At 37.7% G+C, this 14,346-nt stretch overlaps 2 protein-coding genes across 2 annotated transcripts in view; one reads left to right on the top strand and one right to left on the bottom strand.

Annotated features, from left to right (window-relative positions):
* Positions 1-10,781, top strand: part of HAAO (3-hydroxyanthranilate 3,4-dioxygenase) — a 33,569-nt gene extending 22,788 nt beyond the window's left edge. Inside the window, exons 7-10 of the mRNA XM_054630115.2 lie at positions 6,533-6,678; positions 7,765-7,833; positions 8,960-9,042; positions 10,703-10,781. Coding sequence (XP_054486090.2) covers positions 6,533-6,678; positions 7,765-7,833; positions 8,960-9,042; positions 10,703-10,781 — 377 coding nt within the window. The remainder of the gene's footprint in view (positions 1-6,532; positions 6,679-7,764; positions 7,834-8,959; positions 9,043-10,702) is intronic.
* MTA3 (metastasis associated 1 family member 3) overlaps positions 1-14,346 on the bottom strand; it is a 224,387-nt gene that overhangs the window by 18,731 nt on the left and 191,310 nt on the right. The gene's annotated exons all lie outside the window — the stretch shown is intronic.

A 14,346-nucleotide genomic window follows, 5' to 3' on the forward strand; every position in this document is an offset into this window, starting at 1 on the left:
TTAAGGAATATCCTATTAAGGACTAACCAATGGAGAGACTAAATCGTTTTAAACTGTCTAGACCCATCAAAATTGTTCAGTTCCCCACAACACCATCTCTGTAACTTTTATCAACATGAATCTTCTCCTTTTCTCTGTCATCCTCATTGCTCTCTTCTGGCAAAGATGACCATATAAACACAGTATTCATCTTTAGCCTGTCATATGCAATCCTTTAAGTAACTTCCAAGTCATGTTTATATCTCTCTTGAAGATGCACCTAAACTGCAAAGGATATGTAGGTGGAAGAAGGGGATAGAGCCATATAATAAACCCCTCCAATTCTTATAAGCATGTTACCTCTCACATTTCATCTATTTCCTCTCCTCTCATATTTAAATGAGGACACCAGTCCCTAATGAGTACAGAGCTCATAATGAAAATGAGCTACTCAGACAGACCAACCTAAGTCAGCAATATTTAATGCAGAAATAAAATAGGATCACAACATCTGGAGTAGGGCTGCTATAATTTTCCATATGAAAACTTCTACTGAGTTTTATTGTTCCAAACTACAGTGTATCATCCAAGACTCAGGACTGCAGGCTGCACTTTCTCTGGGATCAAAAGGTTCATTAGGTTCTCAAAGCCCAGAACAGCTAATGACAACACAAAAAAAAAACCCCTCAAGAAAGCCTTCAGGAATAAATCTGCTTCTTCCACAATATTCTCAAGTGAGCCTCCTCATAGAGGGGCAGAATATAAACTGCAGGCTCTGGGAGCTCTCCTGATGCTTCACCACGTGACCCAAGCCACTACTGATCTATACATACCTACAGTGCATAATGTGCACAATAAACCTATCAGGGCAATAGGAAGAAATGCACCAAAAGAATTGTTTTCCTTTCTGTTCAGACTTTTGTGAAACAAATAAGAAATATTTAAGAGCTATAAAGCTCAGCAGTTTCACAGCAGGTATGTCCTCTCTAATAAAGTAGCTTCTTTCTTCCTTACATTCTTAAATGCTCCCCAGACAGCAACATCTGAAACAGAAGACTCACTAATGGAGTTTGTCTGACATTTTCACTAGCGTTTCTAAGGCTATTTAGTGGTAATAGCTCACACATGCTGTAAAAATCCTTGTCTCACCAAGAGAGTGAGGTCTCAACTCTTGTTAAAATGAAGTATCCTATTCCCATTCTATGCAAACTGAAGTTACATACAAAGAGGATTAATGAAATGCCCCGAGTTATAAAAGGCAGATTCAGAAACAGAATTGAGATTCTTTATGTTAGGATTGGATAAGTGGACAGCATTTCTCAATACAATTTATCATTCTTAATTACAATAACCTAGCTAGATAATGAAAAACCTTTAAAAAAATTGTGGCCTAAATAGTGACCCTTTTTTTTTGGTTTAATTTATTCCTTTCCTTCTGGCTGATGACATCTCCTTTTGATAAAGCTATATTTCTTTATTTCAAAAATATTTTTCAAAGCTTTCTCAAACTTCTTAGTTTCAATTAGGGAAAAAAAAGGTTGTTCAGTTTCCAGCATAGATTTAATGACACAAAGAAAAATCTGCCTAGAAATAATTACATGGACTAGTCATAAATTAGCAGTCATGACAATTCTCAGGACATGCTACAGAAAAAGAATACAGTTACACAGGGAAATGTATGGCTGCACCAAGTGAGTGCTGTATTTTCAACTAAATGCTTCTGCATCTATATTCCACAACAGGGAAATGAACCAACAACCCTCAGAGTAATCAGTCACACTCACTGCTTTCACTCTGGATTTTTATATGGACTGGGCTAAAACCCAGATGTCCCTCATTTCACTGTTTTATTAGCAGAGGTATTAAAATTCTACTTGTCTCATTGACATTTCTGTTACTTGGAGAATAAAACAGACTTTCATAGAAATTAGGTAGGCACATATGGGAAAAATATCCGAGGGAATGTATTATTACTGGCATTGGCAATTAAATGTGAAATGCTGCAAAACTCTATCACTGGAATTATTCATTATGATATAGTATTGAAGACATGGAAATGATGATTAGAAAGTGTGCAGAAATAAATTAATACATAATTTTAAAATAATTCACGAGTAGTCTGGACCATTTGACACTCAGTTAAAGGATGAAAAAACAAAGAGGATTTAATCACTCCACTTTGAATGATGTCTTGTGATGCTATAGGGGGAGACACCATTTGTAATGGACTGTGTCATATCCTTGCATGGAGATTGGGCACAGCATGTAGGGACAGACTGAGGCAGCACAGCACCTCAGGATGGTGGGATAATTAGTAAGAATATATGGGGATTTAGAGATTTGAGCCTTGTTCCATCTAGAATGCTCTGTCTACAAGTGAAGGGTGACACATACAGTTAAGATACAGTTTTTCATAAAGCCAGCATGCAATCTGTTGACCTTATTTTGACATATTTCAAGTGCTTTATTTCTCTTTTCCTTTGAACAAATCTTGAAGAAATGAGAGCTATGGGAAGAGCTTGGGGATAGTTGGGCTCAAGAGAATGAGACTGTTTGATTTCTTGACAGGAAAGCTTAGGAGCATCACCAGGGAGGGAAAGGGGGGCCTTCCATGTTACATGTGAGTTAAGCAAATCAGCCACATACACCTGGTAGGTCAGTGTCAGCCTTCTTTACCTGTTCTCTTTACTGCATCAGAAACTCAGTACTCCCAGCAAGCTCAAACTCTTCTTTAGACAATCTCTGCTGAGGCTGTAACTACTTGTACATTCAACTTGCTCTTTTCTCACAAGCTGTTCTCTCCTTCTTTGCCCAGTTTAATATTCTCAGTCTCAGTACAGTTCAATATTGTGTAACTGAAGTCAACTTCCTCTAAAACCTGTAATTTCCTTTTTTAAATATTTACAAACTCATTCCGTAAACATGACATTTTTTCAGCTTTACATGATATCATCACATTGTAATTAAAATCTGAAAAAAGCTATAATCCCATAAAGAACTGTGATATAAATTTTTAATAGTAATGATCTGCAGAAATGGACTTTAGTATTGAACCTTTAAATGGATGTCTGAAAAAGTAAGAAAATATTAGATTTGATGTTCCACGTAGTGTTATATTACTTGGAAAAACCTACACTGGACTATTAGCTGTCTAGCTTAGAAGTGCCATTTTCTTGCATTTTGCTGGCATATTTTTACTTTTCCCATCATTAAACATGTTGTCTCCTTGTCTCACAGTATTGCTAGAACAGAACTCCAGGAACACAGGCTTGCACTTCCTCAGATACTGAGTTGAAAGCAAATGTACAGGCTAAACAGAAATATATGCAACAATATCTAAAAATAAACCATTAGCCTGATTAGAAATACTCAGTTCCTTTAGTAGCACCAGGCTTCAACTCCAATATGTGTGGAACTGCAAGAGGTTGGATCCTCTTCATGGTAGCTTGTTAGCTCAAGTTCACAAGCATTAGGACACCTACAGCTTTTGGCATCATGCAAGGGATCAGCATCAGGGTTAAATAAGGACTCAGCCAAGCAGTCTATTGATAATGTCACACATCTGTCACGTACCTCATCACCACAGCCTTCTCTCATTTGTTCTACAGTAACAGATAATCAAGTCAGCATACCAGGTCACACTAAAAGCTTAATTCCATGCAGGCACAGCTTTCAAAGGCCATTATGCTGTCACTGAGCAAGTGCCATTAACATCAAAGATAGTATTAAGCCAATACCCCATCACAGGCTAGGGCCTGCTGATAAGACAAGTGTGAAAAAAAAGCTCTGAACTGAGGAACTTAAAGTCTAAATAAAGAAAAGCCCACCTTCAGTTGAAAGCAAAATAAACTGCTAGCTGGTGGCTGTTTATCACAAGCAAGAAAGGGCAGTGCAGCATAGTAAGTGCAGGATGTATTGCACTTACACTGGCCCTGGGTAGGCACAGGCCACTCTCTGCTGTTGTCCCCTGAGTGTTGTCCCAGCTGATCAGGGCAACTGGAGTCAGAGATCAGCAGAAAAAGGAAAATAGCAAATTATGTTTATGGAGAATAACAGACAGAAGTTAAACTACAAACTTAGACTTCTTTTTGTTAGATTTGTGCTCCTTCTTGGTCAAAATATCAACAGGTACTTTGGCTTTCTTTTTTACCCCAAGTTCCTTGCAACTCATGGGGAACATTCATAATTCTCCTTGCACAAAACACCACAATGCCCATCCTTGAGCAATGAAAAATAGCTTTTTGCTATTCATTCTCCAGCATATAAAATTTGAATTTACTTGTCAGCTTGATGCTGGGATTCTTAAACTGTGGAGAAGAAATATTCCCCAAGTTGAGCAGAATACTCACAACATCTCTGTATTTGTCTCTTATTCTATCAGCTTCCATATGCTTTTTGTTTTTTTTTTTAAAGCAAATAAACAACCAACCAACCACCAAAACCCCATAAACCTCTCACAACTAGGACATGCATTTTAGTAGAAAGCTCTACTAATGGGTAACTTTCTGGTATTCCAAAACTACAATGAACTTTTCTGAATTCAAATGGTGAGTTTTAATCTGAAAACAATATAAAACAAAAACAACTGATAAAGATTTCAGTTATTAATAGAACAAAATATTTTAATAACTTTTGGAGCACCAGGTGCATCGAGTACCTTCTCATATAATTTCTGATAAATTTTCTTTTCTTTTCCTCCTCTGCTGTGTGTGAACGTATATCATAATATTTTAGACTTTGTTTTACATCAGTCCCTAGTCAAAAAAGCAATTTTTCACTTCAATCTCATTTGCACATATCCATAATTTAAGGACAAAGTGTGTATGTGTTCCTAATTACCTCCAAAGGATGTTTGATGAACCTGTGAAAATTAAGGAAAAAACCCCAAGCAGTCATATTACAGTGAGAAAAATGAAGCACCAAAACTAAATCACCAAATACCTTTACACTGCATTTTAGTGTTATCAGACAATATATAGAACATTCAAGAATAGATCATGTTAATGCTTACAAGTTCAGAAAAAATAAATCTCATGTAAAGACTTTCTTTTTTCCTTTGTTGCTTCTTAGTTTCTCTGGACAAGTTTGCTTTTCAGTAAAAGTTGTTTTAAATTTTTGAGTTAAATAATGTAAGGAAGCTTTTTTCTAAAAAAAAAAACAACTTGAAGAAAAAAGTTTTCAAACAAAAAATGTCTTCTTTTGCTACAGATTTCTTCAGATTACTTTCAGAATTTCCTGAAAGAGGCATTGCCAAGAGAAATTTTTCCTAAAAATATAATTATTTTAATATCACGAAATCACAGCATAGGTGAAGTTAAGGCGCTGCAGTGGGTTAGCAAGTTGAACCTCCCAAAATAATGGAGAAGAAATTTGAATAGCAAAGTTTTGTTTCTACAATGAAAGGATTAGTAGCCCACCCAGATTATCTGGAGATGGTTGTACCCAGTGCTTACTGGGATCCCGTGAGCAGCAACAGCATCTTCAGTACACTGCTATCCCCTGCATACACTGACCCTCCCACATATTGTTCAAAGACTCTGTACAAAATGGTCTTTAATGAAAAACTCTAATGGTAGGTTCAAAACACTGCAGAGCAGTGAAATTCAGCATTAGAACAGAACCAAAAGAATACTGCATAATGAATACACTAATACTTAAAAAAATAGCTGTTCTATTACTAGCACCGAGACTAAGATTTGGCTGCAGGTTTATTACCACAATACATTTGGGAGCAAACCATCCAGGGAGTTTTTCCAGCATCTGGTTGGCATTACTGCTTGAAATTACTCAATGGGTGTTCTCCCATGATATCTCAGAACAAACTACACAGAATCACCAGGCCAATTGCTCTGTCTCTGCACTTCCCTGTGAGCTGGTAAATAAGTAAAGCTCATTTCATATACCAGCAACATGCATCATGAATTGTGCCAGCTATACTGCAATTAGTCCTCCAGTTATTTCAAATCAAATTATTTAGGAAGGAGAATTACTGGAAATTAAATCAAGCGACCAAAACCAAAGCCATGACATGCTCTAAGAACACCACAAAAAAATACATTGTATTAAATTTTAGGTTGTACTAATCTGTTTGATTCACTGTGGAGGGGACACATAGGGGATAGAGGAGAAGAAGAGGAAAAGAAACATGAAAAACCAGTACTAACTATGTGAGACATGTAGAATAAGCTTATTCTATAGGCCCAAGTCCTCTTTTAGAGGGATATGATATGAGCAAAGGCTCAGAGATGACACATTATATTTTACCAGTGCAAAAGGTGGTCTGAAAGAGAATGAGGACTATGCCAGGAAGAACTAGGTAGGATATTGCATACTGTTTGAATACATAGTTCTGACAACATCTTTGAAGTCACTCCATCAAGACTCACAACATACGCATCTGGCAATCTCAAAAAGTCCTGATAATGACCATAACACTGCTTACCATTACAATATTTGGTGGGATAGTGTCTGTAAATTGATCCCTCAATTAAAACCTTTGCAAAGAGCAAGGGAAGCAAGGGCTGTCATTGATAGCCCTCTGCCTTGCTTACAGATGAACTCCTGAAAGAAACACCCTTCCCACTGAATTCCACTTCTGTTATGGAGCCATTTTCCTTCTCAAGCTGGTTAAATGATCATCGTGGGGAAATAAAACAGAAAAAATCCTTGAGTATGTTTGGAGATAACTTTGAAACAGAGGTAAGGGGGTATAATTTCTCTATAAAAAAGAGATATTTTTAAAGGTACAGATTATTGGTGCCTACTGTTCAGAATGAATGAATCCAGGCTTGGGATCAATATACAGTCAGCAGACAAAGTTAGGCACCCCAGCAAAGTTATGCACCCCTGTCTTTTGTCCATTGATTTGACTAGCTTAGGGCAGGGGCTTTCTTTTTTCTTTTCATTACTTCCATGTCCAGAATCAACCTGAACTTTATTTCTGTTCATTTCCTTTGGGATTAAAACAGTTCATTCATTCCCCAGTCCCTCTCCCCATATTTCCCAAATCAGAAGCACCAGTGTGATGTAAATCAAGCTTCTTTATGTGTTTGAGCAGCATTCATGGTCCAAGTCTAGTCTGGGTGTGTAAACACACTTTTTTTTTTTCCTCCCCCTCCATCTATGTAGAAACAAGGAAAACTGGACAGCAACCAGAGAGCCTGGGCTGCCCTAAAACATTCCACTTCACAGTTTAGTCAAACACAGTCTAGTTTGGGTGTAAATGAAGCTGTCAACATTTGATATCTGTGCTGTACGCGTGATGTTTACAAAACATATTCTTCCCCAGAATTACTTGGAGTCACACTCCAAAGAGTCCAATACAGCTGACAGCAAAGTGACAGAGTGTGGGAATGTCAGAAAGAGCACAGAGGGGACAGAAAATGACAAAGATTAAGTCCTGTCTGCAGCATTTTTAATGTTAATGGAAGAATCTTTTCTACTTCAACAGGCTCTTGACAGGGCCCAGAGTTCATGAGGAGGAAGTGCCTGTTCCAGGAACAGAAGCAGGAAGCATATAGATGCAAAACTGAGAGTGGGAGGAGGCAGGAGGAGTAGATAAGCAAGGATGCAGAGGAGCATAAGGAGTGGCAGGTGTGACCAGCTCCCTTTTTATCAGTAGGAATCAATATGAGAAAACCAAACATAGTGTGAATTTTAATGTCTGCAAAAATAATGTCATCCTCTATGAATATTCTCCTGTAAAAATAGAATGTTTTAAATGCTGTTGGAAGATGAATATGGGCACTTTGGTCATTTGGATGAAACCATTACTTTTTTTTTTAGGCTATAGCTTATGGACCAGGAACAACTGAGAAAAGTAAAAAGAATTCAGATATCTGGATATGGCAGCTGGTATGTGGCAATTCACACTTGTTAACTGATGAGTTCATGTTTAAGTTCAGACTGAACAGTAGTAAAGCCTTCTAGCAACAGAAACTGGAATGATTCCCTTCCTTCTCACAGAAAAGGTCACCAATAGGCACCACCTCTCAGCTTTAAACTGTAATGAAAAATAACTGTAAAGTGCTGCCACAATAAAAATAGCCTCTTTTTCCTCATCATGCATGTTGATGACAGAGATACTGGCATCCGTCCTTGATGGGAATTTTAATGCACCCTACCTAGGCTATATCCTGTAAATATATCAGATCAAGCAATAAGGCAACATCACCTCTTAGTTCTGCCTTGAAACATTTGCCCTCATCCTGAAGTCAAAGAATAAGCTAATAAAAAAGTCTGAAAACTTGTTTATATTTACTCAGAATTGCAGGTGATCCAGATGTCCATCATTCAACTTGCTTCTAGAATGCATTTGCAACCCAAAGAAAAAGAAAAGCTAAATTTTGCTTACACAAGTCAGGCTAGCTTGGGAGGCAGATATTTCTATTAGTTCCTCTTCTGTTGAAATTCACAGAGACTATCAAATGCTAATTAAAGAAATCATAATCTTGAAGGACATTTGTTTACACTGCAGCTTACATCAGGCTGTGGAATCGAGACCTTGTGGCTGGCAAGAACCTGTCTCCCCTGCCTGACAAGATAATAACCAGTGCATTCCAATATGGAGAGACTCAGCAATTTCAGTCAGCCCCCCGCTGGTTTGTGAATTGCTCCTCAACACTTAAAGAGCTATGAGGAATCAGAAAAGTAGGAGAGGAGCTTAAAGTACTCCAGAAGATTCTCTCTGTAATTTCTGGAGCTGTACTGACTTGTAGACTGCTAGGTTAGATTGGTGGCAGTGTACCCCAAGAATCAGGCAATGGGTTGCTGCTTTATGATAAGAAACACTGAACAAAGAAACATATTTTTATTGACGATAATAGTGTTAGACAGACAAAATCAACTGAATACTTAGCTAGACCTCATGAAACAGAACAGGTTTGAAGTGTTCTTTCAGTAGGAAAGATTTCCGTACATGCGGCATTTTCTTTCTGCTGGGGACAAATCATGGAAAATTAAAATCCTTCTTTCCTTTCAGGAGGGCACATCAACTGTTGCCATGGATGGTAAAAGCCTGACTCTCTCTGCTGGTGACAGCCTGCTTGTCCGTGCCCAGTCTGTGTGAGTAGAGATGAGCAGGGGTTCAGAGCGTGATCCCCCAGCTTCCAGCCACATAAATTCTGTGTGTTCAATGCACACCATGTCGGGCATCACTGGTGCAGAAACACAGCATCTGTGAATGCAGGATTTGCAACAGCCTCTGTTATTTCTCGGGGCAAAAGTGGTTTCAGGAGGAAAAGCCAGACATTCATTCTAGTTCACCTCTTATGATAAAAGCTGGAGAAAATCAAAAAAAAAAGAAAAAAGAAATAAAAATAACAGAAAAGAAAAAGAAGGAGAGGAAAGAAGGAGAGGAAAGAAAAGAGAAAAAAGGGGGAAAAAAGAAGGGAAAAAAAAAGAAGGGGGGAAAAAAAGAAGGGGAAATAATAAAAAAAAAGAAGGGGAAATAATAAAAAAAAAGAAGGGGAAATAATAAAAAAAAAGAAGGGGAAATAATAAAAAAAAAGAAGGGGAAATAATAAAAAAAAAGAAGGGGAAATAATAAAAAAAAAGAAGGGGAAATAATAAAAAAAAAGAAGGGGAAATAATAAAAAAAAAGAAGGGGAAATAATAAAAAAAAAGAAGGGGAAATAATAAAAAAAAGAAGGGGAAATAATAAAAAAAAAGAAGGGGAAATAATAAAAAAAAAGAAGGGGAAATAATAAAAAAAAAAGAAGGGGAAATAATAAAAAAAAAGAAGGGGAAATAATAAAAAAAAGAAGGGGAAATAATAAAAAAAAAAGAAGGGGAAATAAAAAAAGAAGAAGGGGAAATAAAAAAAGAAGAAGGGGAAATAAAAAAAGAAGAAGGGGAAATAAAAAAAGAAGAAGGGGAAATAAAAAAAGAAGAAGGGGAAATAAAAAAAGAAGAAGGGGAAATAAAAAAAACGAAGGGGAAATAAAAAAAAAGGGGAAATAAAAAAAAAGAAGGGGAAATAAAAAAAAAAGAAGGGGAAATAATAAAAAAAAAGAAGGGGAAATAATAAAAAAAAAAGAAGGGGAAATAAAAAAAGAAGAAGGGGAAATAAAAAAAGAAGAAGGGGAAATAAAAAAAGAAGAAGGGGAAATAAAAAAAGAAGAAGGGGAAATAAAAAAAGAAGAAGGGGAAATAAAAAAAGAAGAAGGGGAAATAAAAAAAAAAGGGGAAATAAAAAAAAAGAAGGGGAAATAAAAAAAAGAAGGGGAAATAAAAAAAAAGAAGGGGAAATAAAAAAAGAAGGGGAAATAAAAAAAAAGAAGGGGAAATAAAAAAAAGAAGGGGAAATAAAAAAAAAAGAAGGGGAAAAAAAAGTAAAAACAAAAAACAAAAAAGGAAAAAAGACCATGTATAAAGATATATGAGATATATGGCCTGAAACTACCCACTGGCACTCACAACTCACAGCAGATGCTAGAAGCATCAGACCAGGCTTAATTAACATCAGTGCAGGAAGGTTTGGTGTTCAGGCTAAGAACACAGCTCTCCTCCTGAAGTAGGATGCATACAGCTGTTTCAGAACCTTCACACATATGATATGCATAAAGGAAATTAGCTTCCAGAATGGAAAGGAAGAGATAGAGCATGGCTAAAGCTCACAAAGTGCCCACTCCTCCTTTTCAATATCATCCATGTTTCATTTGTTGGTTTGAGAGTGTGATTTCCCTCTGTACACATTGCATCATCTCTCTTTCAATTCTTCCAGGTACTGCTGGAAAAGAGCAGAAGACTGTGTTGCTCTTTGCATTGCTCAGGATCCAAAACGCAAGCAGCCTTATAAATAACTCCTGTGTCACTTGGCTTTGAGGATAACCAAGTTTTAACCTATCTTAATTATATTCTACTCAGCATGCCTGGAAATTTGAATACTCTAACACAATGATTAAGTGGAGGCAAGTGCTGTGCCCAATTAAAACTTTTTCCCCAAGTAGTTAAAGTTTTAGCAAAATTTATAACCAGAAATTTTTTTAAGATCTAGTGTTTTGTTCGATTTTATCTGAAAGGAAATGACAACATATCCTAGTAGCAGGATTACTTACCTAATAATACATGATACTATCTAGATTAAACTAGAGTCTTGAGATGCAAGTCTCTGCCACAAGATGTAGAAAAGGAGATGGGACAGGCACTCTTACAGTTTTTAGGTAACAGGCTGGATGCTGTGTGCATGCTACCCTGAACATAGCACTGCAGTGGGACTAAACAGAAGTGCCTGGGTCATGGCTGTGCTCCTGTGCAGCACAGAAGATGTGGAATTCCCAAAATTAGCAGAATTCTCAAGTCAAATTCACCTTTAGAGGTATGTTAAGGGATAAGAGAGCAGAAAAATTATTATAATCAGTTTCTATTAACGGCTGCTTCTTTTTGAACAGTGAAGTTTTTTGCAGAAACAATAAATGTCAAATTAAATTTTGCTGCTTTTATTCCAAGAACTCTGCAGAAGAGTTTTTCTCTTGGTTTTATTTAATTGTTCTTCACATTGTCATGAGAAAACAGGTTGCTTAGATACCTGCAGGTATTATCAATTAAATAATTGAGAAAGCAAAAGTTACTGATTCCTGATCTTTTATTTTACTTCTAATTATGTTCAGAAAAATATTTGTTTCATCTATCACCTATAAACCTCATTAAACTGAGATGTCATATGTGCTTTATTGAAGTGTTCATTCTTCTCATGAGAGAGACACAGATGCCTTGGCTTTAATCTATAACTTGTATTTAACATCAGCAGCTTTTCTAGCAAAGCATACTGCAAAACTCTGCTTCATCCTCCTGATAACAGGGGGCCTAACTTGCAAACCTGAACCCAGTCCTTAAGGGTGTTATGGGTGTGAGCTGCTGCACATAAAAAGGGAACAAGGGAGTAATTTTTTCTGGTTACCATTGGTACTGGTGTGTTTATGTGTCTGCAGAATTGACAACTTGAGTGAACATCTATGATTGAGGGATCTAGGGTACCAAAGTGTTATATTTTTAGTCCAGCAGTTATAGGGTAATCACAGAAATATTTCCATATTTCACACTGAATAATAAGTGAGTAAAACACAGCAACATGTAGAACAAAATCCAGAATAACCAGCCGCTCTTCATCAACCAGAGGCACTGAAAACCATGGAACTTTCAGAATAAAAGTTAAGGCATCTCCAGGTTAGATACCTCCAATGATATCTACTCAAACTATACTTGTGATGCCTTTTACAACAACTTGTGCTTGAACACCTAAATTCTATCCAAGTCACAGACTAGGTGCCAGATCAGGAGCACTAAACCAGAGCTCCATCATCCTCAGTTTTGCCACAGCTCACAGTCAGAAATCAGGACTTAGTAATTAGTTTCTATTGAGGAGCTTCTGTCTTCTAAGAACTAGGTAAGAAGTGTTAAGGCCAATAAGTAAGTATGGAAAAGAATCAGGATCAAAACAGCAGGAGAGGATTTATGAAAACAGTGAAACACCAAGTACCAAGAGAAAAGAATTTTGTTTTCTAGATATATTCTCTTTTGAGAATTATTTCTGTTGCTTTGGTGTCCAATTTCCTTCCCCTCCCACTCTCTCTCTCTTTCAATTCAATAGTGACTTATGGCCAGAGCACAAATGAGAGCACAGAGAGTACTTGCCATTTACTCCTTCCCAGGTGCTTAACCACTGTGATTCAGAAACCTGCAACTTTCCTTTTCCCAGGTTTACAAATAGTTCTGGAGGGCTTCTGGGCAGGCAGTGAATCTTTTTCAAGTGTTTTGCTCTTCCTCCATAATGTATCTGTTCTGAACTGCCCCAACAATGGTACATTTGTATTTAGATGCACCCATTCTACTCTGCTCCGGAGGAAGCTGGCCACATACAAATGTTCTGGTTCCTGAAGCCCTCTTAGCTGTTCTTTCTGTGTATGTGCAGTCAGCTCAGCAGATACCTCAGCACCAAAGGTGTTGGGACCAGGGCCTGGAGACTCCAGTGCTGGTCTTGCCTCAGAGAAGGATTTCAGGCTAAGGTCAGTGGCAAAGGCTTAGTCAGGCATGTTGTTTGCAGAGTACCCTAATGCACTGCTCTTGACATTGTGCGTGTTCATGCTTGTCCATGAAACACACCTGGCAAAACTATGTCCTACAGAATCACTGAGATTCAAGAAGGCCTCCAAGATCATCAGATCCAACCTTTGATGGAACACCAGGTTGTCAGCTGGCACTTAGTGCCACATCCAGTCATTTCTTAAGCACCCCTAAGGATGGTGACTCCACCACCTCGCTCGACAGTCCATTCCAATGTTTAACAAAGCTTTCTGTGAAGAAAGTGTTCCTTATGTCCAACCTGATTCTCCCCTAGAACACCTTGAGGCCATTTCCCCTCATACTGGTTGCCTGGGAGAGGAGGCCCACCCTCATCTCACCAGACCCTCCTCTCAGGCAATGGTGGAGCACAATAAGGTCTCTCTGCTGTGGTGTTGTGAGGTCCCCAGGATGAGGTGAGAGATGAGAATTTGACTCCATGTTCCCAGAAGGCTGATTTATTATTTTATGATGGTATATTGAAAGAAATGATATACTAAAACTATACTGAAGAAAGAGAAAGGATCCATCAGAAGGCTAGAAAAGAACAAATAATAAAAACCTGTGACTGACTCAGAGTCTGACATAGCTGGCTGTGATTGGCCATTGTTTATCCAAACATGTGAATTGTTTTTAATTAATCTCCAGAACACATTCCAGAGGAGCAAAACATGGAGAAGCTGAGGCTTCTCATCTTCCCAGGAGAAGAAATCCTGGCGAAGGGATTTTTCAGAAAATATCATGTGACACCCTGGTCTTTTCTCCAGGCTAAACATCCTCAGGCACTCCTCATGTGCCTTAGACATGACACACTTCATATGATTTACACACACATGACAGCCTTTCTTTACAGCTCTTTTTATACCTGGTACACCTGCACCCTGATTTGGATGCTCACTTTCTATCTGAATCAGACAGATATTGGGCACCTGATACTTAGCAAACTTGGTACATTTTGACAGGATTTTGCTAGCCTTATTAACACAGTATTGCACAGACAGACCATCTGCTGTCTGATGCTTCAGCAAGACTCAAAAGCAAAACCTTTATACAAATAAATATTCTGAGCAGTATTACAATAAAACCTACACAGATACAAAGCTATACCTGCACCATTCTTGGTAAATTATTACTTTTAAACACATGCAGCATTGTCCAGAATCACAAGCTTGAGGTGATTTGAATGCTTAGAAATACACACAAAGAAGTTTGAGTCCACCTACAAGCATCCACAGTTATTCCAAAGCAGGATCTCACCTATCCTAGAGGTCAGCAGTTTTCCCTTTCACTTCATATGGGAAAAAGATA

The sequence above is a fragment of the Agelaius phoeniceus genome, chromosome 3 (genome assembly GCF_051311805.1).
Source record: "Agelaius phoeniceus isolate bAgePho1 chromosome 3, bAgePho1.hap1, whole genome shotgun sequence".
In the NCBI taxonomy this organism is placed as follows: Eukaryota; Metazoa; Chordata; class Aves; order Passeriformes; family Icteridae; genus Agelaius; species Agelaius phoeniceus.